This window comes from Eretmochelys imbricata, chromosome 6, assembly GCF_965152235.1.
Source record: "Eretmochelys imbricata isolate rEreImb1 chromosome 6, rEreImb1.hap1, whole genome shotgun sequence".
Taxonomy (NCBI): Eukaryota; Metazoa; Chordata; order Testudines; family Cheloniidae; genus Eretmochelys; species Eretmochelys imbricata.
The window spans coordinates 3,557,869-3,580,854 of record NC_135577.1 but is presented as its reverse complement, the minus strand read 5'-3'; the positions used below and the strand labels follow the sequence as shown (position 1 = coordinate 3,580,854).

The window sequence follows — 22,986 nt, the reverse complement described above, 5'->3', positions numbered from 1 at the left end:
TTCACCTAGAGGGATTCTCTATGTTTGAATCCAATTACCCTGTAAGGTATTTACCATCCTGATTTCACAGAGATGATTCTCTTTTTACTTCTATTAAAAGTCTTCTTGTAAGAAAACGGAATGCTTTTTCATTGTTCTAAGATCCAAGGGTTTGGGTCTGCGGTCACCTATGCAAATTGGTGAGGATTTTTACCAAACCTTCCCCAGGAAGTGGGGTGCAAGGGTTGGGAGGATTTTGGGGGGAAAGATGTGTCCAAACTACGTTTTTTCAAGAACCCAGATAAAGTTTGGTGGTGGCAGTGGAAATCCAAGGGCAAAGGATAAAATAATTTGTACCTTGGGGAAGTTTAACCTAAGCTGGTAAAAGTAAGCTTAGGAGGTTTTCATGCAGGTCCCCACATCTGTACCCTAGAGTTCAGAGTGAACTGCAGAAGTCCGTAGCATGCTGTGGCCTCCCTCTGAGCTCCTCTGGTCACCATGTGGTCTCCATCAAGCAAAATGAGTGAACCTACCTTTCCTACCTTTGGGGAGTAACCTAGCAAGGGAAGGACATTGGATACCATGGTGATTGGCATGCTTTAAAAAGCATGATAATCTGGAGTACTTTTACATGTCTTATTGGTTTTACATTCCACCAACTGGGGCTAGGACCATGAGGTGATTCTGAAACCAGGAATGACTGAGAAGATGTCAGCTAAACCTGGAAATAATTAGTACATTTCACCTGTATCTAACTTTCTGTTCCTTTGATTCAAAATTTCTTGCTAAGGCTGGTTGAAAATTTTTCTAAAGAAATTTTTTGAAGGGAAATTGAATTTTCAATTTAACTATTTTTTCTAAGAAATTATCTTTTCCCTGAAAAGTATAAGCTTTCCATCAAAATAGCAAACTCCCCTCCTCCCTAAACCATGGCTTTGGGGCTCTGGTGATGTTCCAGGGCAGTTCAGCGAGAGGAGAGACCATCATGCTTCATGGGGGATGTACTCCAGCCTGGGATCCTGGCCCATGGAATAGATTGGTTCTGTGTGGTATCTCAGGAACCTCCATGGTCCTTCTGAGTCGAAATATTAATTGTTTAGCTCAAAGATTTTGGCCTCTGCAAAAAAAAAAAAAACCCTTTGTTCATCAGCTCTTAACAGTACCCAACTTGCACTGAAAACAGCAGGATGAAATATACCCCTAACCTCATACTCTGTAACTCTCGTAGAAATGGCATCATTGAGTAACACAGTAGAAAGAGGAGGTCAAATTAATCCCCAGGGCACCAATTACACCGAGGGTGGCTTTGGTTCACTGAATGCATTAATTCAGTGTTGTGTCTGTCTGAGCTCAGGTATTCCCAGTTCCTTCAGGAATCATGCCCCATAGATAACACATCTCAGTATGTGTCTGATGAAGTGAGCTGTAGCTCACGAAAGCTCATGCTCAAATAAATTGGTTAGTCTCTAAGGTGCCACAAGTACTCCTTTTCTTTTTGCGAATACAGACTAACACGGCTGTTACTCTGAAACATCTCAGTATAAAACTTCCCGAATGTTCCAAACTGGCAGTTTCTGTGGATGAGGAAACACCAACACATCTCTCTCTCTCTCTCTCTCTCTTCTCAGCAGGTATGTGCTATTGTCCTGAATTACAGTCACACACCCACACGCAGACACCATGTGGATCATCAGGTACTGAATTTCAGACCTCCAACACCAAAAGCCTCAGCCCCAACTCCGACCACTTCAGCTAAAGAAGCTACCCCCTTGGTTGGAAAAAATAGGCAATTACCTTGTCGCTGAAGACAGGGCTTCCCATGATGTCTCTGGGTTTTCATACAGGCTCAAGTAAATGCCCAAAAGTTAATAAACACAGTAAGTATCGTTACCCCAAAAGGACATGCCTAGCCACAGAGCTCCCCTTGCCCAAAGAGGGTGGAAAGTTTGACACTCCTTTATTCTCACCCCTTCCTTAGCTGAGGAATAATTTCTTCAGACTGATTCTCTCACAGCAGACTCACAAGTCACTGTTTTCTGTTCAGATTAGTGAACAGGAGTGTTTGTGTGGGGGGCATGATTAACCTGTGTGTCATTGTGTTTGCACAGTGTGTGCATTTTATCGAACACCTGGAATGACAAGCTGTGAACATCTGGATCTGTGGACTAAGCCCTTCTCTGAGCGGGTACTGATGTCCATGAGTAAACTGATCTCCATTTATCTTCACTTCCTTCATTACAGAGAAGGGACGGGTTTTCTGCACCATACACCTGCCGACATCTCTACAGCAGCCTGATCTCTGTTCAGAGGAGATGGAAAAGGGAAATCACTCAGAAGTGACTGAGTTCATTCTCTCAGGATTGATAGATCATCCGGAGCTGCAGGTCCCCCTGTTTGGGGTGTTCCTACTGATTTATGGTATCACCCTGGTGGGGAATGGGGGATGATCTTGTTAATTACAATTGATCCCCGACTCCACACCCCCATGTACTTTTTCCTCAGGAATTTGTCTTTCTGTGACCTCTGTCTTTCCTTGATAATTTACCTAAGATGCTGCTGAATTTATTAGATGAGAGGAAAAGCACTTCTTACACTACTTGCTCTGTGCAAATGTATCTCTCTATCATTTTTTCAGATGCTGAGTGCCTCTTGCTGGCTGTGATGGCATATGACCGTTATGTGGCCATCTGTAACCCACTGCTCTATACGGTCACCATGTCCAGGCAGCTTTGTAAACAGCTGGTGGCTGGGGTGTACGCTGTGGGGGTGGTGGATTCAATGATAAACACGTGTTTTATATTTCGGCTGTCATTCTGCAGCTCTAACATAATCAATCATTTCTTCTGTGACATCCCCCCACTGTTGGCTCTCTCCTGTTCTGACACCCACATCAATGAGATTGTGATCTTTACTTTCGCGTGCTGCGTTATAATAAGCAGTTTTGTGACTGTCCTCCTCTCCTATGTCTATATCATTTCCACCATCCTGCAGATCCGCTCAGCCAAGGGCAGGCACAAAGCCTTCTCCACCTGCACTTTCCGCTTGACCGCTGTGGTTCTGCTTTTTGGCACCCTCCTCTTCATGTATTTACGTCCCACCTCCAGTTATTCCATGGATACAGACAAAGTGGCCTCAGTGTTTTACACGGTGGTGATCCCCATGTTGAACCCCCTCATCTACAGCCTGAGGAACAAGGAGGTGAAGGATGCCCTGAGGAAAACAATGAATAAATTCCTAAGCAATTCTTGATTCTGGTTAATTCTGTACTGATTGAGTAATGGAGAGTGGAAACGTGAATTCAATGTAATTTCACAGAATTCATGGTAGTATTGTTCATTATTGTATTATTAACATTATTAATTTGTTGGTAGTCCAACAAGTTCTGCAGGCCCCAACTGAGATCAGTGGACAAAACCTGAGGAAAACTCACAGGTCCAGAAAGAGAGAATGATTTTATAAGCTGGTGGCTAGGGGCTTCCACCTAGAGGGAGAGATGTTCAGCTTCACTTCTCAGGACATCAGGTGGCAGTTCCAAGGGGTTTCTGTGACCCAACCCGTCACACAGAGTTTAGGAATAAAATTACAAAACAATGTGTGTGGGAGGGTGGGGAGGATGAGGGGAAAGCAGAGGATGTGTTGTTCCTTGACTTTAGAAATGCTTTTGACACGGTCTCCCACAGTATTCTCGCTAGCAAGTTAAAGAAGTTTGGGCTGGATGAATGGACTATAAGGTGGACAGAAAGTTGGCTAGATTGTCAGGCTCAATGGGTAGTGATCAATGGCTCCATGTCTAGTTGGCAGCCGGTATCAAGTGAAGTGGCCAAAGGGTCGGTCCTCGGGCCGGTTTTGTTCTCTATCTTCATTAATGATCTGGTGGATCGTGTGGATTGCACCCTCTGCAAGTTTGCAGATGACACTAAAGTGGGAGGAGAGGTAGATAAGCTGCAGGGTAGGGATAGGATACAGAGGGACCTAGATTAATTAGAGGATTGGGCCAAAAGAAATCTGATAAGGTTCAACAAGGACAAGTGCAGAGTCTTGCACTTAGGACTGAAGAATCCCATGCACAGCTACAGACTAGGGACCGAATGGCTAGGCAGCAGTTCTGCAGAAAAGGACCTAGGCTTTACAGTGGATGAGAAGCTGGATAGGAGTCAACAGTGTGCCATTGTTGCCAAGAAGGCCAATGGCATTTTGAGATGTGTAAGTAGGGGCATTGCCAGCAGATCGAGGGATGTGATTGTTCCCCTCTATTCGACATTGGTAAGGCCTCATCTGGAGTACTGTGTCCAGTTTTGGGCCCCACACTACAAGAAGGATGTGGAAAAATTTGAGAGAGTCCAGCGGAGGGCAACAAAAATGATTAGGGGACTGGAACACATGACTTATGAGGCGAGGATGAGGGAACTGGGATTGTTTAGTCTGCGGAAGAGAAGAATGAAGGGGGATTTGATAGCTGCTTTCAACTGCCTGTAAGGGGGTTCCAAAGTGGATGGATCTAGACTGTTCTCAGTGGTGGAAGAGGACAGGACAAGGAGTAATGGTCTCAAGTTGCAGTGGGGGTGGTTTAAGTTGGATATTAGGAAAAACTTTTTCACTAGGAGGGTGGTGAAACACTGGAATGCATTAACTAGGGAGGTGGTGGAATCTCCTTCCTTAGACGTTTTTAAGGTCAGGCTTGACAAAGCCCTGACTGGGATGATTTAGTTGGGGATTGGTCCTGCTTTTAGCAGGGGGTTGAACGAGATGACCTCCTGATGTCCCTTCCAACCCTGATATTCTATGATGCTATGACAGAACAAGAACCAATGGACTTTAATTGCACCAAGGGCGGTTTAGGTTGGACATAAAGAAAAACATCCCAACAGTGAGCGTACCTAAGCATTGGTATAATTTCCCAGTAAGGTTGTGGAATTACCACCACTGGAGATTTTGAAGAGGAGGTTAGAGAAACACCTGTCAGAGATGGTCTAGATAATACTCAGTCGTGCTGTGAGTGCAGGGCAGGGGAATAGATGAACTCTCAAGGTCTCTTCCAGTCCTATTATTCTATGATCTCACAAGGAGCCCTGCACTGGGAGGAGGGGAGACGCCAGCCTGAGCAGTGATCAGGGCAAGGGACACACACCTGCCTCCACTTGACATTCAGCTCCACTGTACCCTGCACCACATGCACACACATAGTGCCCACTGCACACCAAACACACACACACACACAAACAGAGTGCCCACTACACACACATAGTCTGACACTGAGCTTGATCAGAATGCTGAATAATCTCTACTGCGAAGCTGGGACAGCTGCAATATTTCCAGCTCGCCTGAACAAAAAGAACCGAAGGGGATTGTGCTGCCCTCGGGGAGAGATAGGACTAGATTTCCCAACTGGTCTTTTCCATCAACAGCATTTCTGAGGCCTGGTTTATGCTTAAGAAGTAGATCAACAGAGCTCCATTAAACAGGGCGGGGAAACCTTTCACACCCTGTATGAGGCAGTTACCTTGTACTGACCCTGAGTGTAATTTTTCCATTGACCTAGCTATTGCCTCTCGGAGACGTGAACATCCCAACTATTGGGCTAACAGTTACAAAGGGAAGGCCCACCACTGCCTCCTACAGTGGTTGTCTTGCGACCAGTATGAAAATCCTCCCCCCACACACACACATTATTTTGGCACAAAGCTTTTAGGAGTATTTGAAACACATTTGTTAATAGTTTCAGGTCAATCCAAAAGGTATTGTCCTTGACAGTAAATTAGTAGTCCAGAAGAAATTCACTCATTTCTAGACACTTTGCTTCCCAACCCTGGGAAATTACTTAAAGAGACATTTGGAGAGGTGACCAACAAATAAAGTGGAATACAGTTACCTCCATTTTGTATCGTGTTAAAATGACCTAACAGGAGAGACAGCAATCCAGGCCAGCTGATTTTCTGGCCGTCTGTGTTGCATTTCCACAAGGACAGACACGGCAACAACATTAATTGCATGTGCTGTGCACACCTGTTTTCCTGGGAGCAAAGATGCTCCAGGGAGCAAATCTCAAAGTCATCAAAGCCAAATTTAAACTCTGCCACCCAAGGAAGCAGCTCCAGAGGTATTAAGGGTAACCTTGGTGCAGTTAGCAAACAGGGAAAGATTCGACTCTTAGTCTCATTTTAGGGTTCTAAGCTGGTACTGCTTCCGTCCTCAACTCACTGAAAGTGAAGGGAGGAAAAAGAAAGAGGTACCACCAAGTCATGGGTAAACAAGTCAGTTTCAGAGCATTTCAGCCTTTAATTTAAATGACATTCATGAGAGGGGAAGGAGGTAATTATGCTGAGAGTAAAAATTTCTGAACATATTTACCGATCAAAAGAAGGAAAGAGCTTTACCAAGGGAGGGAGAAGAGTGATGGAAAAGGAGAGAAAAAATTGCTTTAATAGGAAGGGGGAAACTCCCCCATTGATACAGGGAATGTCAATACTAAAGCCATTACATTGACTCAGCTATGGTGTGCAGCAGTGCCATAGTGTAGATGCTTTCCACATTGATGGAAGGGGTTTTTCCTTCAATATAGTTAATCCATGTCTCCAAGAGGCAGTAGCTCGGTCAGTGAAAGAATTACACTGAGGGGTCAGTACAACCTAACTGCCTCACACAGGGTGTGAAAGGTTTCCCCACACTGTGTGACAGAGCTCTGTTAAACTAATTTTTAAACATAAACCAGGCCTCAGAGAAGCTGTCGATCAAAAAGAACAGTTGGGAAATCTAGTCCTATCTCCCTGCCAGGTGTTCATCAAACCTCCTCTTAAAAAATCTCCAATGGTGGAGATTCCACAACCTTCCTGGGCAAGTTATTCCAGTGCTTACTCACCCTCACAGTTGGGATGTTTTTCCTTTTGTCCAACCTAAACCGCCCGTGCTGCAATTGAAGTCCATCGATCCTTGTCCTATCCTTCCCCTACTCCCACATTGTTTTGCAATTTTATTCTTTAATTCTGTGTGACAGGTTGCGAGTCAGAAACCCCTTTCAGACTGCCACCTGATGTGCCTAGACTACCTCTGAGCCTGTTTTCCCTGCCAACTTGGGACTTCAATACCTTAACATGTATGAGCCAGGTACGATTGCCTGCTGCAAACTCAGATACAAGTCTGAACCACTTCCCGCATGAGCTGCATGCTTAACTGAAAACAGCTTAAAAAGCTTTCCTGTGTCCAACACTCAGATGTCCAGCTCCCAATGGGGTCCAAACCCCAATAAATCCGTTTAACGCTGTATAACATTTATACTGGGTAAACTCATGAATTGTTCCCCCTCTATAACACTGTTTGTCCCCTGCCACAGGTATTACTTTACAAGTAAAAAGTGATTTTATTAAATACAAAATACAAAATGTAGGATTTAAGTGGTTCCAAGTAATAACAGACAGAACAAAGTGAATTACCAAACAAAACAAAATAAAACACCGAAGTCTAAGCCTAATACAGTAAAAACCAAATGCAGGTAAATCTCCAATAAGCCTCTTTTACAGACTAGACTTCCTTCTAGTCTGGGTCCAGCAATCATGCACACCCCTGTAGTAGTGTCCTTTGTTCCAGTTTCTTTCAGGTATCTCCTTGGGGTGGAGAAGGTATCTTTTGTGCCAGCTGAAGATAAAATGGAGGGGTTTCAAAGGGGGTTATATACTCTCTCTCTTGTGGGTGGAAACCCCTTCCCCTCTCCTGTGCAGAATCCAGCTCCAAGGTGGAGTTTTGGAGTCACATGGGCAAGTCACATGTCCACGCATGACTCAGTCCCTTACAGGCCGAAGCCACATTGCCAGGAAAGCTCTCATGTGGATTGGTGTCCCTCAAAGTTCATTGTTAACTTAAGTGTTTCTTGATTGGGCACTAACAGAGAATAGTCTTTTCTCAAGAAGCTGACCAGCTGCTTCACTGATGCTGCTAAAAATCAAACAAGTACACAGCCAATATTCAAAACTTCGAATACAAAAATGATACATGCATGGAAATGGGATGAATATATCCAGATTATGGTAATCTTTGCAGAGATATGTTACATGCCATATCTCTCGTAAAACATATTCCAGTTATGTCATATTTACATTCATAAGCATATTTCTATAAAGCATTATGGAGTGCAAGGTCACAGTCTGCTTCACAGACTATAAATTATATGAAATAAATAAAAATAAAAAAAGAATCGGGAGGGAGCTGGCTTTCTTGGAGATATTCTGTAGGAGCACCTGGAGAGATGATGAAGAGATCTGCAGTGTTAATGACCAGTTTGGGGAATATTCTCCTTTTTGAAGCCTGTCCTGACCTTGGCATTTTCAGTGAGGACTGCCCCAGACACCTCCGTGTCACAGGAGGCAGAGAAGCCAGGAGGAGGAGTTATGAGCATGAGTCCTAGAGGAATTAGGGGCATAGTGTTTTCTGGGCACAGACCTGGAGTGACAGACTGGGAGTTCCTGAATACAGAGATTGCTGGCTGTTGCTTATTTCCCCTTGTATTCTGGGAAGCAGGACTTTGTATCCATTTTCTTGTTACCCCACCACCACTGATTATAGCAAAGAATATAGGTGACTTGGATCATCAATTTACCCTTCTAATCCAATCAACACTGTGATGCCTCACAGGTTGGCACCACTTACAAGAAGGGGGCACCAACATGCCCCAGAGCACTGATAATACCAGCCAAGCCTGCACATCTGTGGGGGATAATTTCTCCTCACACAGTAAAGAAGGGAAGAGTCATCACTGGGCCTGCCATGGATATCCTTGTCGGGAGGAGATGATCACAATCTCCTTGTCCATCTGCAGCCATGGATCAGTGCATGGGCCCAACCGTATGGTGTCCTCACCCTTTTCTGTCAATTGAACACGACTGTCAGTCAGTACCATACCTTTAGTGTTATTAGGATATTTTCCAGATGGTGGCTTTGAGATACCAGGGTCCAGTCCAGACTAATCAGGAGCTGTGTCACACCTGCCTGCAGACTTGCAATGCCTTGCTGAATTGGCTTCCACCTGGGCCACTCACAAACCACCGTCCAGCATGCAAATTACATTCTGAGCATGTGTCTGTAACTATAGCCTGGCCAAGAATAGTTGGGTTACACTCAGGCTCTCACCACCATTGGTTACACTACAGGGTGACCCCAACGCACTCTCCACTCTTCGATTTCCCTCCCGAAATGTACATCCTGTGCTGCCCAGTCCTCTCCTGGAGAATACAAGTTACATTGTCCATTATTTCTTTATCAGCACAAATATGCACACAACTCTCAGACATTTGTATTTAAACACACTGGATTAGATAAAACAATAAAACAAAGTTTATTGAACACAAAGATAGATTTTAAGTGAGTGCAAATGAGAAGGCATAGAAGTCAGACACGGTTACAAGAAAAAAAAAAGCTAGAATGCAACTTGTGCCGAAGTTAACAAATGATGTGAAATTCAAAGCAAAAGTTTCCTCACCACATGCTCTCAGCACTCTTATTGACCAAATTTCTTAGGTCAGGACACAGCCCCAGTCCAATGGCTGCTTCCTTTATCCCTTCAGATGCAGTGAATCAGTGGGCCAAGAGAGAGAGAGATCGAGAGAGAGAGAGCAAGCGATTCGTCGGGATGTCTGCCCCTTCTTTTTATAGACCTATTCCCCCTTTGAGAAACATGTCCACCTCGTTACCAGAAGACAAAAACTCTGTGTAGAAGAATGTTCCCTGCTGCTTTTTCCTCACCTTTTTGGGCTTCCTTTGTTTCCCTTCCTGCTTGATGACTCTGCTTAATGTTTAGATACAAAATTAACATGTATTAATAACAAAATACAGTGTCATCTAATAACTTTACATACATTATCAAAAATGTATTAATATTAAGATGAGAGAATGACTATTTCTGGTTGACTCATAGATTTATTTAGCATCTTACAGCTGAGCTCTGTGTGCAGATAATATGCATGCAAGAGGGTAGTTTTGTGAACTGCAGAAGTCCATAGCATGCTGTGGTCTCCTAATGAGCTCCTCTGGTCATCATGTGGTCTCCATCAAGAGAAAGGAGTGAACCTGTCTTTCCTACTTTGGGGAGTAACCTAGCAAGGGAAGGACATAGGATACCTTGGGTGATTCACACTCTATAAATAGCTAGATAATCTGGAGTACTCTTACATGTCTTGCAGGTTTTATATTCCACCTATTGGGGCCAGGACAATGAGGTGATTCTGAAACCAGAAATGACTGGGAAGATATCAGCTACAGCTGGGAGCAGTTGGTACGTTTCACCTGTATCTGACTTTCTGTTACTTTGATTCCAAATTTGTTGCTAAGGCTGTTTGAAAATTTTTCTTGAGAAGTTTTTTGTATGGCAAATTGGATTTTCCATTCAACTATTTTTTCCATGAAATAATCTTTTCCTTGGAAATTATCAGATTTCCATCAACATACCAAACTCCCCTCCTCTGTAAACCATGGCTGTGGGACTCAGGTGGTGTTCCAGGGCAGTTCTGCAAGAGGAGAGACCATCATGCATGCTGGGGGACACAGTCCGGACTAGGAGCCTGGCCCATGGAAGAGATTGGAGGTGTGTGGTATCTGAGGCACCCCCATGGTATTTCAGAGTCAAAATATTAAGTTTTCACCAAAAAGATTTTGGTCTCCACAAAAAACAAACAAACAAAAAAACCCTTTGTGGATCAGCTGTACACAGTACCCGGTTGCACTGAAAACAGCAGTATAAAATCTACCCCTAACCTCATACTCTGTAATTCTGGTAGAAATTACATCATTTAATAACACAATAGAAAGAGTAGGTCAAATTAATCACCAGGGCACCAATTAACTGAGGGTAGCTTTGGTTCACTGAACGTATTAATTAGGTGTCATGTCTCTCTGAGCTCAGGTATTCCCAGTTACTTCAGGAATCGTGTCCCATAGATCACATATCTCAGTATAAAATTTCCCAAATGCTCCCAACTGGCAATTTCTATTGATGGGAAAACACCACCACATCTCTCTCTCTCTTCTCAGCACGTACGTGCTATTGTCCTGACTTACAGACACACACACACGCAGACACCCTGGGGATCAGCAGATATTGAATTCCAGACCCCCAGCACCAAAAACCTCAGCTCCAACTCCGACCCCTTCAGCTAAAGGAGCAACCTGCTGGGTTGGAAATAATAGGCAATTACCTAGTCACTGAAGCCATGACTTCCCATTCTGTCTCTGGGTTTTCATACAGGGTCCAGTAAACGCCCAAAAGCTTAATTAGCACAGTGAGCAACTTTACGCCAAACCGACATGCCAAACCACAGACCTCCCCTTGCCCAAAGAGGGTGGAAAGAATAACACTCCTTTCCTCTCACCCCTTCTTTAGATAAGGAATAATCTCTTCAGACTGATTCTCTCACAGCAGAGTGACAAATCACTGTTTTCTGTTTGGATTAGTGAACAGGAGTGTTTGTGTGGGGGTCATGATTAACCTGCATGTCATTGTATTTGCACAGTGCCTGCATTCTATGGAACACCTGGAATGACCAGCTGTGAACATCTGGATCTGTGGACTAAGCCCTTCCCTGAGCAGGTACTGATGTCCATTGAGAAACTGATCTCCATTTATCTTCACTTACTTCATTACAGAGAAGGGACAGGTTTTCCACATCATCCACCTGCCCACATCACTGTAGCAGCCTGATCTCTGTTCAGAGGAGATGGAAGAGGGAAATCACTCGGAGGTGACCGAGTTCATTCTCTCAGGACTGACAGATCGTCCGGAGCTGCAGGTTCCCCTGTTTGGGGTGTTCCTACTGATTTATGGTATCACCCTTTTGGGGAATGGGGGGATGATCTTGTTAATCACGATTGATCCCCAACTCCACACCCCCATGTACTTTTTCCTCAGGAATTTGTCTTTCTGTGACCTTTGCCTTTCATCAACAATTTCCCCTAAGATGCTGCTGAATTTCTTAGCTGAGAGGAAAAACATTTCTTACACTGCCTGCGCTGTGCAAATGTATCTCACCATCGTTTTTGAAGATGCTGAGTGCCTCTTGCTGGCTGTGATGGCGTATGACCGTTATGTGGCCATCTGTAACCCACTGCTCTATACGGTCACCATGTCCAGGCAGCTCTGTAAACAGCTGGTAGCTGGGGTGTACGCTGTGGGGGTGGTGGATTCAATGATACACACGTGTTGTACATTTCGGCTGTCATTCTGCAGCTCCAACATCATCAATCATTTCTTCTGTGATATCCCCCCACTGTTGGCGCTCTCCTGTTCTGACACCCGCATCAATGAGATTGTGATGCTTACTTTCACGTGCTGCATTATAATGACCAGCTTTGTGACTGTCCTCCTCTCCTATGTCTATATCACCTCCGCCATCCTGCAGATCCGCTCTGCCGAGGGCCGACACAAAGGCTTCTCCACCTGCACTTTCCACTTGACCGCTGTGGTCCTGTTTTATGGCACCCTCCTCTTCATGTATTTACGTCCCACCTCCAGCTATTCCATGGATACAGACAAAGTGGCCTCAGTGTTTTACACGCTGCTGATCCCCATGTTGAACCCCCTCATCTACAGCCTGAGGAACGCGGAGGTGAAGGACACCCTGAGGAAAGCAATGAATAAACTGCTAACCAATTCTTGAATCTGTTTCATTCAGTACTGGTTTAGTGGTGGGGAGTGGAAACAGGTGAATTCAATTCCCAGCCCAGTACAAAATAATTTCGGTGAGCCCGTGGTAGTTTTGTTCATTATTATATTGTTATTATTATTAATTTGTTTGTATTCCAACACGGTCTCCAGGCCCCAACTGAGATCAGTGGACTATACACGGGAAGCATCACAGGAAATGCAGGAAACCCAAGTGCATAGCGTGCTGGGTTCGGTCACAGAGACCCTCCTTGGAACTGTCACCTCATGTGCTGAAATTACCTCTGAGCCCATTTTTCCTTCCAGCCTGGGCCTCCAGAACCCTGTCTTGCTGAGCCAGACACACGAGCCAGCTGCAACACAGACCCAGGCCCTGGGTCATGTCCCCCAAACTGCAGATGTAGACTGAAACCAACTCAACAGGACACCTGTCTGTAGTACACAGATACCAAGCTCCCAATGGGGTCGAAACCCCAAATAAATCTGTTTTACTCTGTATAAAGCTTATACAGGATAAAATGATAAGTGCTTGCCCTCTATATCCCTTGAAGAGAGATATGCATAGCTGTTTGCCCCCACCCCCACCCCCACCCCCAGGTAAGAATTACTTACACTGAGTTTATAAATAAACAAAAGTGATTTTATTAAGCATAAAAAGTAGGATTTAAGTATTTTTAAGTAATAACAGACAGAACAAAGCAAAATGAAACAAAACCCTCCAGGCTGAGCTTAATACACTCAGAAATAAGTTACAAATGTTCCAGTTTCTCTGAGGATAGAGGACTGTTGCCTGCATGCAGTGAAAGGTTTGAATAAGCCAGATGAACACCATTTCCTCCCTATCATCCTTCTTTATTAATTTATTCAAATTGACCACAAATGGTATATATCACCACACATTTATTTATTTCCATAACTCGTTTCATTTCCTTCTTTCAGTCTTTCTGGGAGCAACCATAGTATTTTACAATAAAGTTACAGGTAAATAAACACTCATCTTTCTCATGTTCTGCCCGCTTTCTAGAAGAATGAAAAAGCTGTGGAAAGAGATGCAGCCAGTTAAAATGGATCGCAGCATCTGCTCTGTTGCTGAGATAACATCCTTGGCTCTCCCTGTGGTGCTGTTTCCATACATGGAATGTTGGTTCCATTCACTGAACAGGGTGTGGGAAAAAAAGATCTGTGACCGAAAGCTGAAAATAACCGTGTCCCATTTCAAGACCCATCATCTTTCTGGGCTCACGTATCTTGACCTCCTCCCTGGACTGGAACTGGTGAGGCAAAGGGGAAAGGCACCTTGTCTGATTTCCACGGAGCTGCCATAGTTATAGAGAAGGAGTTGATTGAGGGAAGTGTCGGAGCTCAAGAACTTGAGGAGCTGTCAGGGTTCCCTCCCCACTCTGAACTCTAAGATACAGATGTGGGGACCCACATGAAAGACCCCCAAAGCTTATTTTTACCAGCTTAGGTTAAAACTTCCCCAAGGCACAAATTCTCCCTTGTACCTTGGATTAGGTAAACGCTGCCACCACCAAGTGATTCAACAAACATTTAGGGAGGGCCTCTTGGAGCCCTATCTTCCCCATAATATCCCCCCTAGCCCTACACCCACTCTCCTGGGGAGGCTTGAGAATAAACAAGATGACCACAGACCAACCTTGGGTTTTTAGGACACTAAAAAAAAAAAAAACAATCAGATTCTTAAAAAAAACAGAACTGTATTGGAAAGAAAAAAGGTAAAAGAAGCATGTCCGTAAAACTAGAATGGAAGATAATCTCACAGGGCAATCAGATTCAAAACACAGAGGATTTTCCTCTTGGCAAAACCTTAAAGTTACAAAAAGAAAAAAAAATAACCAGGAATACAACTTCCTCTCAACACAGAGAAAATCACAAGCCAAAACAAAATATAATCTAATGCATCCCCTTGCTAGTGCATACTAATTCTATAGGAGTTGAATTGCTTGTTTTCTTGATCTGACTCCCGCAAGAGCCACACGGAACAGACAGAACAAATCCTTGCCCCGCCTCTGCTCCCCCCCCCACACAGCCAGATTTGAAAGTATCTGCAGAAGAGAAGAATGAAGGGGGATGTGAATAGCTGCTTTCAACTGCCTGAAAGGGGGTTCCAAAGAGGATGGATCTAGACTGTTCTCAGCTGTAACAGATGACAGAATGAGGAGTAATGCTCTCAAGTTGCAATGGGCGAGGTTTAGGTTGGATATTAGGAAAAACTTTTTCACTAAGAGGGTGGTGAAACACTGGAATGTGTTACCTAGCGAGGTGGTGGAATCTCCTTCCTTAGAAGTTTTTAAGGTCAGGCTTGGCAAAGCCCTGGCTGGGATGATTTAGTTGGGGATTGGTCTTGCCTTGAGCAGGGGGTTGGGTCCTGCTTTGAGCAGGGGGTTGGACTAGATGACCTCCTGAGGTCCCTTCCAACCCTGATATTCTATGATTCTATGATCTTGTCCCCTTTTCCCCTTGGTCATTTTGGTCAGGTGCCAGCCATGTTAACTGAGCTTCTTAACCCTTTACCAGTAAGAGGATTTTGTGCCTCTGGCCAAGAGGGATTTTATATTATTGTATACAGAAAGGCGTTTACCCTTCCCTTTATAATTATGACAGGAGCCAAGGTGGGTCTTCCCACCCCCTTACCTCCCTATGACTGGGGGGTGTTAACAGGCCACTTGCACCTTGAATTGTCCCTTGAAATATGAGTTGAACTACATACACTAAACAAACTGTTCCACCTTGTATTTACCTGTGATATTCTGAGTTAGTTGCCCAGACCTGAAGAAGAGCTCTGTGTCAGCTCAAAAACTTATCTCTGTCAGCAACAAAAGTTGTTCCAAGAAAAGCTATTACCTCCTCCACCTTGTCTCTGTACAGTTCTGGTCAGTTATTGTACCAGCATCCCTTTGCTCTCAATGGCTAAGGTCATGTCTACACTAGAGAGCTTACAGCAGCACAGATGTACTAATGCAGCTGTGCCACTGTATGATCAGTCATGTAGCTGCTCTGTGCTGATGTGAGAAAGCTCTCCTGTTGGCCGAATAAAACCACCTCCATAAGTGACAGTAGTTGTGTCGGTGGGAGAGCTTCTGCTACCAACATAGAATCGTAAAAGATTTGGGTTGGAAGAGACCTCAAGAGGTCATCTAGTCCAACACCCTGCTAAAAGCAGGACCAACCCCAACTAAATCATCCCAGCCACGGCTTTGTCAAGCTGGGTCTTCAAAACCTCTAAGGATGGAGATTTCACCACCTCCCAAGGTAACCCATTCCAGTGCTTCACCACCCTCCTAGTGAAATAGTGTTTCCTAATATCCAACCTAGACCTTTCCCACTGCAACTTGAGACCATTGCTCCTTGTTCTGTCATCTGCCACCACTGAGAACAGCCGAGCTCCATCCTCTTTGGGACCCCCCTTCAGGTAGTTGAAGGTTGCTATTAAATCCCACCTCACTCTTCTCTCCTGCAGACTAAATAACCCCACTTCCCTTAGCCTCTCTTTGTAAGTCATGATCATTTTTGTAGTAGTTATAGCCTGGGTTTAATGTCGCAATAACAATGCAACACTGTAATAGCAATATATGTTTGGGGAAAGAGAAGCCAGGGGCTGTTGAGCTCAGTGTTTGTTGTGTGGTTATTACACTAATGGTATATGTAGCTGTACATTGTTTTCCTTCTTCAAAAGCACATTAAGTTCATTTACTCTATGCCATCCTCCTGTATGGCTTGGCTGATATCAGAATGTAAAGTACAAATGTTTCTTCTCTGAGGCTTACAAAATGATCATTCTGTGACCTGTACATCTGAAACTATCTGTCTGCCTCTCTGTCTACCTATCTACATTCTTATACAGGGCACATCACCGTTGAATTGGAGAGTCTTACAGACTGTTAAAGTGAGCAGATATGGGTCTCTAAAACTATTTTAAGGTCAGTGATTTCATGCCAACCTTTAAGTGAGCATTTCTACGAGATGTGGTTATTATTTACATCACCTATGGAAAGAGCAAGTGCTAGAGAGAGCAGCCACCTCAACCACATTTTTGCGAAACAATAAAGAGAGGAGATGAATAGGTTTGTTGTTGGTTATTAAAATGACAAGAAAATGCATTCATCTTGAAACCACTTCCCCTCCCCAGTGATGTCCCCTGTGTGTCCTTCATCTCCTTGTTCCTCAGGCTGTAGATCAGGGGTTCAGCATGGGGATCACCACCGTGTAGAACACTGAGGCCACCTGGTCTTGGCTCAGTGAGTAGCTGGTTTTGGGGCATAAGTATGTAAAGATCAGAGTCCCGTGAAACATGGTGACTGGACTTGATGGCCTCTCGAGGTCCCTTCCAGTTCTAGGATTCCATGAGCTGGGGAACAATTCATTTTCTGATGGTGCAGTAACATTTATATTGCACTGGGAACTCTGGAACCAGAAAGGAGACCTCCTCAAAGCCCAAACCTCCTAATCTCCTAGTTGTACGAAGCAATTAAACAGGGCAGCCCAGGAACAGACTGGTTTAAATACACGTTCAAATTTCAAAAGGAAACACAGATGCTCAGAGCTGCACATCCTGCAGGGCAGGATGCTAAATGGGAACACTAAAATCAAACCCAGCTATAGGTTTTGAGTGACTTTTCTCGGAAAATAAACCACCCAAGAGGCTGAAGGGGGAGGGCAGAGTAACTCTTGGGAATGAGTTTTGCTTCTTTTCCACTCAAGACATCAGGGTGAAAGCTCAGGTGACAGTGATCAGAAATTGTGATTAATCTTAAATCTGATTGATGGCCTTTGTGCAATGAGTTGGGTACCTCACTGCATATTCTAGCATGATAGATGGCCACATCTAGAGCTGGTTGGGAATTTGTTTTCCCACTGAAAATTTCAAATTTTCATTGAAAAATCATCATTTGTCATATTCTGGCTGTACACTGAAATGTTTTGACATGGAAATGCTGTTGCAGTGCCTCATGGGAGTTGTAGTTCAAGAGGCTCTTGCTCCCACTTTTCTCTCCAGGCCGCACTCCCTGGTTGGCCTACCTGTTCCACGATGCACTATGGTCTCCCTTCTTGGTGAGGGGAGGCGGTGTATCATTACAGATACATGGCCCCAGTGCAACATGGGAGGTAAAGTCTGGCTGGGGAATGGGGCTCATCAAGGAGAATTGGAGCATGAGTTATTGGGGCTACTCATGGGGTACCCTGGCAGCATTTCAGAATTGAAGTATTTTAGTTTTCAAATCAAATCCAAAAATATTTGGGCTCTCAGGAATTCAGGTTTCAGGTGACAAAAAAAAAATCCATTTAGCTGAAAGCCTAATATTTCATGAAAAATAATTTTGATGAAAAATATTAGACCACCTCTGCCCCCAACACAAATTCCACCATTGCAATTAGTGCTTATTGGTACCTTGTTGACAAATTCAGCAGAGAAAGCAAAGAGTGACTAGGCTGCAGAGACTGAATGCTCCTATCATCCCCTGGAGATGTTGCTTCTAGGTCAGCATTGAGGCACATTAGTTGGAACTGGCTGGCGTGTAATTCTTTATTGTAGCTGCCCACAGTGTGGCTGATGTGGGTGATTGAGAGCAGTCTTCAGTCTTCAGAGCTGTTTGTCAGACACCTGTCACTCACATCATGTTCACTTTAAGATGTAGTGAGCTCTTTGAAAAGTCACTTAGTAAAAATGGCATTATGGCTGTCAGTGTTTATTGTCTCTCACTAGTATCTACACCAAGTATGCTCAGATCATATCTCACTGCTAACCTGGGAGTTTTTTGAAAACTTTGCCTGCTCTCTGAGAGTTAAATGGGGCATTGTCCACCTCATGCATCATCTTCACTAGCCAAACTGGGCCCTCAGTGACACCTCTCCAGTCACAGCACCATCAGTCGGTTTGCACAGAAGTAATCGATTGGACCTGAAGAAACAAGTTTACTGGTGATGCATAAGATTGGAAAGTGCCCAGCTCCTTCTCTCTCCTCAGTGTCAGTTCTCCAGAGCTAACAGAAATAATCAGCAGTAAAAACTGATTTCTCTCACTGAAGATAGAAGACGTGACTGTAATGCAGACAGGGAGCAGGTCTGTGGTGTAGGCAGGTGACATTTTTACACAGTCAGTTTTCAGAGATTGCCAGTGCTTGGCATGAGTGGGGAAAAGATACACACCAGAGAGTTTTACAGCTGTACTGTTCCTGGCCTTTACATGGTTAGACAGGGTAAGAATGGCACAGCTGAGGAGGTGGCGGAGCTGACAAGGAGGAGGTGCGGCATTCTCTTGGCATACCTTTTTGCTACTTAGGCTTTAAAAATTAAAATATTCAAAATAAAAAACAGATCTGTTTTTCCAACCTTCTTCTGGGTTTCAGTAGCTCAAGAAAGAATAGACTGACACCTTCTAAACATGTAAATCTCTAGTTTCATGCCCAGGGTACATTTTTAAAAAGAATAAAGAGCAAATACAAGAAGTTACTAACATCTCGGTAGTCATGGATGTGCGACAACTCACAGTTTTGCCAACTGCCATGAATTTATTGCCTACCTCATGACATATGGTGCTTTCCTTAAAGATCCAGCGCCTAGAGTCAGGTGAATCTCAGCTTTCATTTCAAGACAATTAATTGTCTGGTGCTCATGATTACAAAGAAAAACTTGGAAACATGACCTACGTGCCGCCCAAAGGCTCAAAAACCAGAAGGCCAACAAAAAGAACCCAACTATTTGTATGTCTTCCTTAATCCTATGAGTTTGGAGGACCTGTGTCATGCTTTCTGAAGGTTTGGGGGTTGGCAATACTGCAGTCGTCTGACATGGGCCATACACAGAGATTGACTCAGGATCTACTGCATTAGAGACTAGATCCAGCACCCATTGAAGTCAATGGTCAAGCTCCCATTTTCTTTGGCTGTGTCGGAGTAGGTCCTAAAAGTAGGACCATCTACACTTTAAACTCAAATATTGCCCCTCTTTGTTGGCCTCTGCTGTAGATTTCTTAATTTATTATGTGGACTAACCAAAAAGCGGTAAGGGTGGGGAGGCAAAGATCTTATGTGGCTTGACGAAGTTTGGCTCATCACTCTACTGTTTGCAGGAAGACTGTTTTCATGTGAGCAGAATTTGGTAGGAAACTTTTCTCTCTCTCCGACTCATTCTTGGTGGAAAAAAGTTTGCCATTAGAGGTGGCAGACATTTTTAAAGATGAAAATCTTTTTTAGTCAAAAATAGCCATTTTATATTCCTAAACTAATAATTTTCACTAAAAATGTGTCCACTTTCAAAATGTTCAATGGTATCTTTTTTCAGTATTGCTTGCCAGTATTTTTTCTTTGACTGTTTCCTGTTTTCTTCTTTTTCCCCCCTTCTCTCCACCCCCTTTGTCTTTCCTTTTTAATTTAAGAAGAGGGCTGAAGAAAAGAGGAAAGCAGGAAAACGGAAACAGTTAAAAGAAAAATAACTTGCCAAACATTTAAAACGAGTGTGTATTGAAATCTACAAACCCAAACTTTGAAATGTTGAATCAAATTGTTTTACATTTCTGTTTTTACCAGTTCTAGTTCCAAGGTGCCTGATTCTGCACTGCTGAGCATCTTCTGCTGTCTCGAACAACTGTGCCATATGAAGTGCTGATTCAAACTCTGCTGAAGTAAACAGGAATCTTTCCATTAACTTCAGTGGGCTTTGGATCAGGGCCTTATGATGCAAAGGTGTACAAGACTATACAAGCTGCAAAACAATGGAAAATCAGTCACATTGAGAGAGGGATGGGCAACGGGATGGATCCCTTAATGATTACCTGTTCTGTACATTCCCACTGAAGCACTTGGCATTGGCCACTGTCAGAAGACAGAATACTGGGCTAGATGGACCACTGGTCTTACCCAATATGGTCATTCTTATGTTTATTCTGTTCTTATGGGATTTTGCAGGAACAAGCTTCAGAGGTGATCCTTTTTTGCCCTGAAAACGTAAGAATGTTCACTCAAAACATTCTGTACAAGTTTAAAACAAAACATCATGCACTCGTTTTCAAAAAGAGAAGATATGTTTTCCCCCTATCAGCACTCTTTAAACATGACTGTTTTTCCCCATTCAGCTGTGTGAAAACTAAATCCCAAATTGGTCTGCATCAGCATATAATTCCTGACCTTTCAACCGAATAAAATACAAAAAAAAAAAAAAAAAAGTTTTACTCAAACAAGAAAAAATCAACCCAAAATTAGAAAGGGTAGAAGATGTTAAAAGAAAACAAAAGATGATTGGCAGATAGATAGAACTCCAATGTTTCAGACCTATATAAAACAGGAACACATTTGCATTCTGCCTCCAAAGCATTTCCATCAGCATCCAGTTGCTATCAGCATCAGAGATTATCCTTGTTTCAGAGTAACAGCTGTGTTAGTCTGTATTTGCAAAAAGAAAAGGAGTACTTGTGGCACCTCAAAGACTAACCAATTTATTTGAGCATAAGCTTTTGTGAGCTACAGCTCACTTCATCGGATGCATACTGTGGATTATCCTGCTTCTTTATTAGCACTGGGGTCCCTAATCCCTGAGGCATGATTGTGACAGGCGTTCCCGGGGTGCAACCTGGAACTGGGGCACCGCTAAGCTCTCTGTCTTACCAACCGAGCTTCCTTTCATATTGTAATAATGCAACTGGTCTTGCACCGACACAAACAGTCACAGGCAGGGACACACCCAGCTGAGTTACATGAATGCTTTTGCCAGCTGCTACGAACCAACAATAAGCTTCAGTCAGTTCCCTCTTGCTCTCCAGTCTAGGATCCCAGACCAGTATTGTCCTGCCCTGGTCAGAAGCCTGACCAGTGTAAGTTATTACCCCATCCACCCTACCTCAATGTGGAGAGGACAATGCACCAGCTCCTCCTGTTCCTTAGCAGATTTCCCTTTCCACTTCAAACAACACACTGTTTTAGGTAAAAAACATAAAACAGGTTTATTAACTACTGAAAGATAGATTTTAAGTGATTATAAGTAATAAGTGTACAGATTAAAGTAGATTACATAAGAAATAAAACAAAATCACAATCTACGTTCTATAACCTAGAGAGGATTCGAATCAATCAGTGTCTCACCGTGATGGGACAAACAGCTCACCAATCTTCCACACAGGATGGAATTCCTCGTTTCCCGCCTGGGGCCACTTCCCCAGTCAAAGTCTTTGTCCTCTAGCCATCTTTCCAGGTTTCCAGCTGTGGGGGGAGTGAAGCCAAGTGATGATGTCACTTCCCCCTTTTACAGCTTCTGAAGTGTGGAGGAACTTCATTGTCCCAAACAAAGCACCCAGGACAGTTCGTGGAAAAGTACAGGCACAAGATGGAGACCAGTGTCATATGAGCTGTTCACATGCCCTTGCACACATTGATGACTCATAGCAGGGGCCATTACCTATATTCTGGCTAGAACATCCACAAAATATCTACCGGGTCAGGATAACCTTCTTCTTGTTGCCCATCCCTCTCACAATTGTTTGTAGAAAGTTTCTTCCTAACGCCCACGGGTTAGAGGTTGGTTTCTGCTCTAATGAATATGCTTTATATCTGTCCCTGAAAGCTTATGCCCAAATAAATTTGTTAGTCTTGAAGGTGCCAAAAATACTCCTCATATTTTTTTAACCTTTATTATAAATCTGGATTATTTTTTATCCATAAAATGTCCCTTCCTTTTTCAATCCTGCCTCAATGATATCTTATGATAGTAAGTTCCACAGGGAAATGTATCAGACCTGAGTCCCACATGAACTAGTGCAATAGGAACACTGGAAAAGTTCCTTCCATTTCCAGAGAGAGTAATGGTTTGGGAGATAGACCTGACAATTTAATTGGGATATTACTGCTTAAACTGATAATACTGATACATCCAAAAGGAATATTTTAAGTCAACCACTGTATCTTATTCTGGAAATGATCACACTTAAATGAAAGGGAGTTAAGAGCAGAGAGCAACTTTGTGTCCAAAGAGTGAAGTGATTAAGTATTCATTTAATAGCTATTCATTATTGTGATGATGGAGAGAAACCAGAGAGGGGAAATTTTATTTTTAACCATTTTAATATCACAAATTGTAATTATTAGGACAAGACTATTCAAACACCACATTATATTTCATTATATAAGAATCATACAAAAACCAGATAATAGGACATTACAACAAGTTTGGCACCATCCAAGATAGGCATCCAATCCTCCCCTATTTAAATTCTTTGGGAGCTTTGCTACTGACTTAAATGGGATTAAGATCAGACCCTCTAACAGAAATATTTTGATGTACAATAACGGCAGGAACCTTTCCCGAGAAGAACCATCTTACATCACAGAACTGCAAGATCATAACAAATACCAATATTA

At 43.4% G+C, this 22,986-nt stretch overlaps 2 protein-coding genes across 2 annotated transcripts; both read left to right on the top strand.

The window, feature by feature from the left end:
- The first annotated feature begins 2,529 nt into the window (after positions 1–2,529).
- LOC144265934 (olfactory receptor-like protein OLF2) lies at positions 2,530–3,228 on the top strand. Its single transcript, XM_077819023.1, has one exon. It carries the CDS (start codon positions 2,530–2,532, stop codon positions 3,226–3,228), a length of 699 nt encoding a protein of 232 aa, XP_077675149.1.
- An 8,447-nt stretch (positions 3,229–11,675) lies between these two features.
- On the top strand, positions 11,676–12,614 carry LOC144266322 (olfactory receptor 5AR1-like). The gene has a single exon (XM_077819771.1). The coding sequence runs from the start codon at positions 11,676–11,678 to the stop codon at positions 12,612–12,614; it is 939 nt and encodes a 312-aa protein (XP_077675897.1).
- The last annotated feature ends 10,372 nt before the right edge of the window (positions 12,615–22,986 follow it).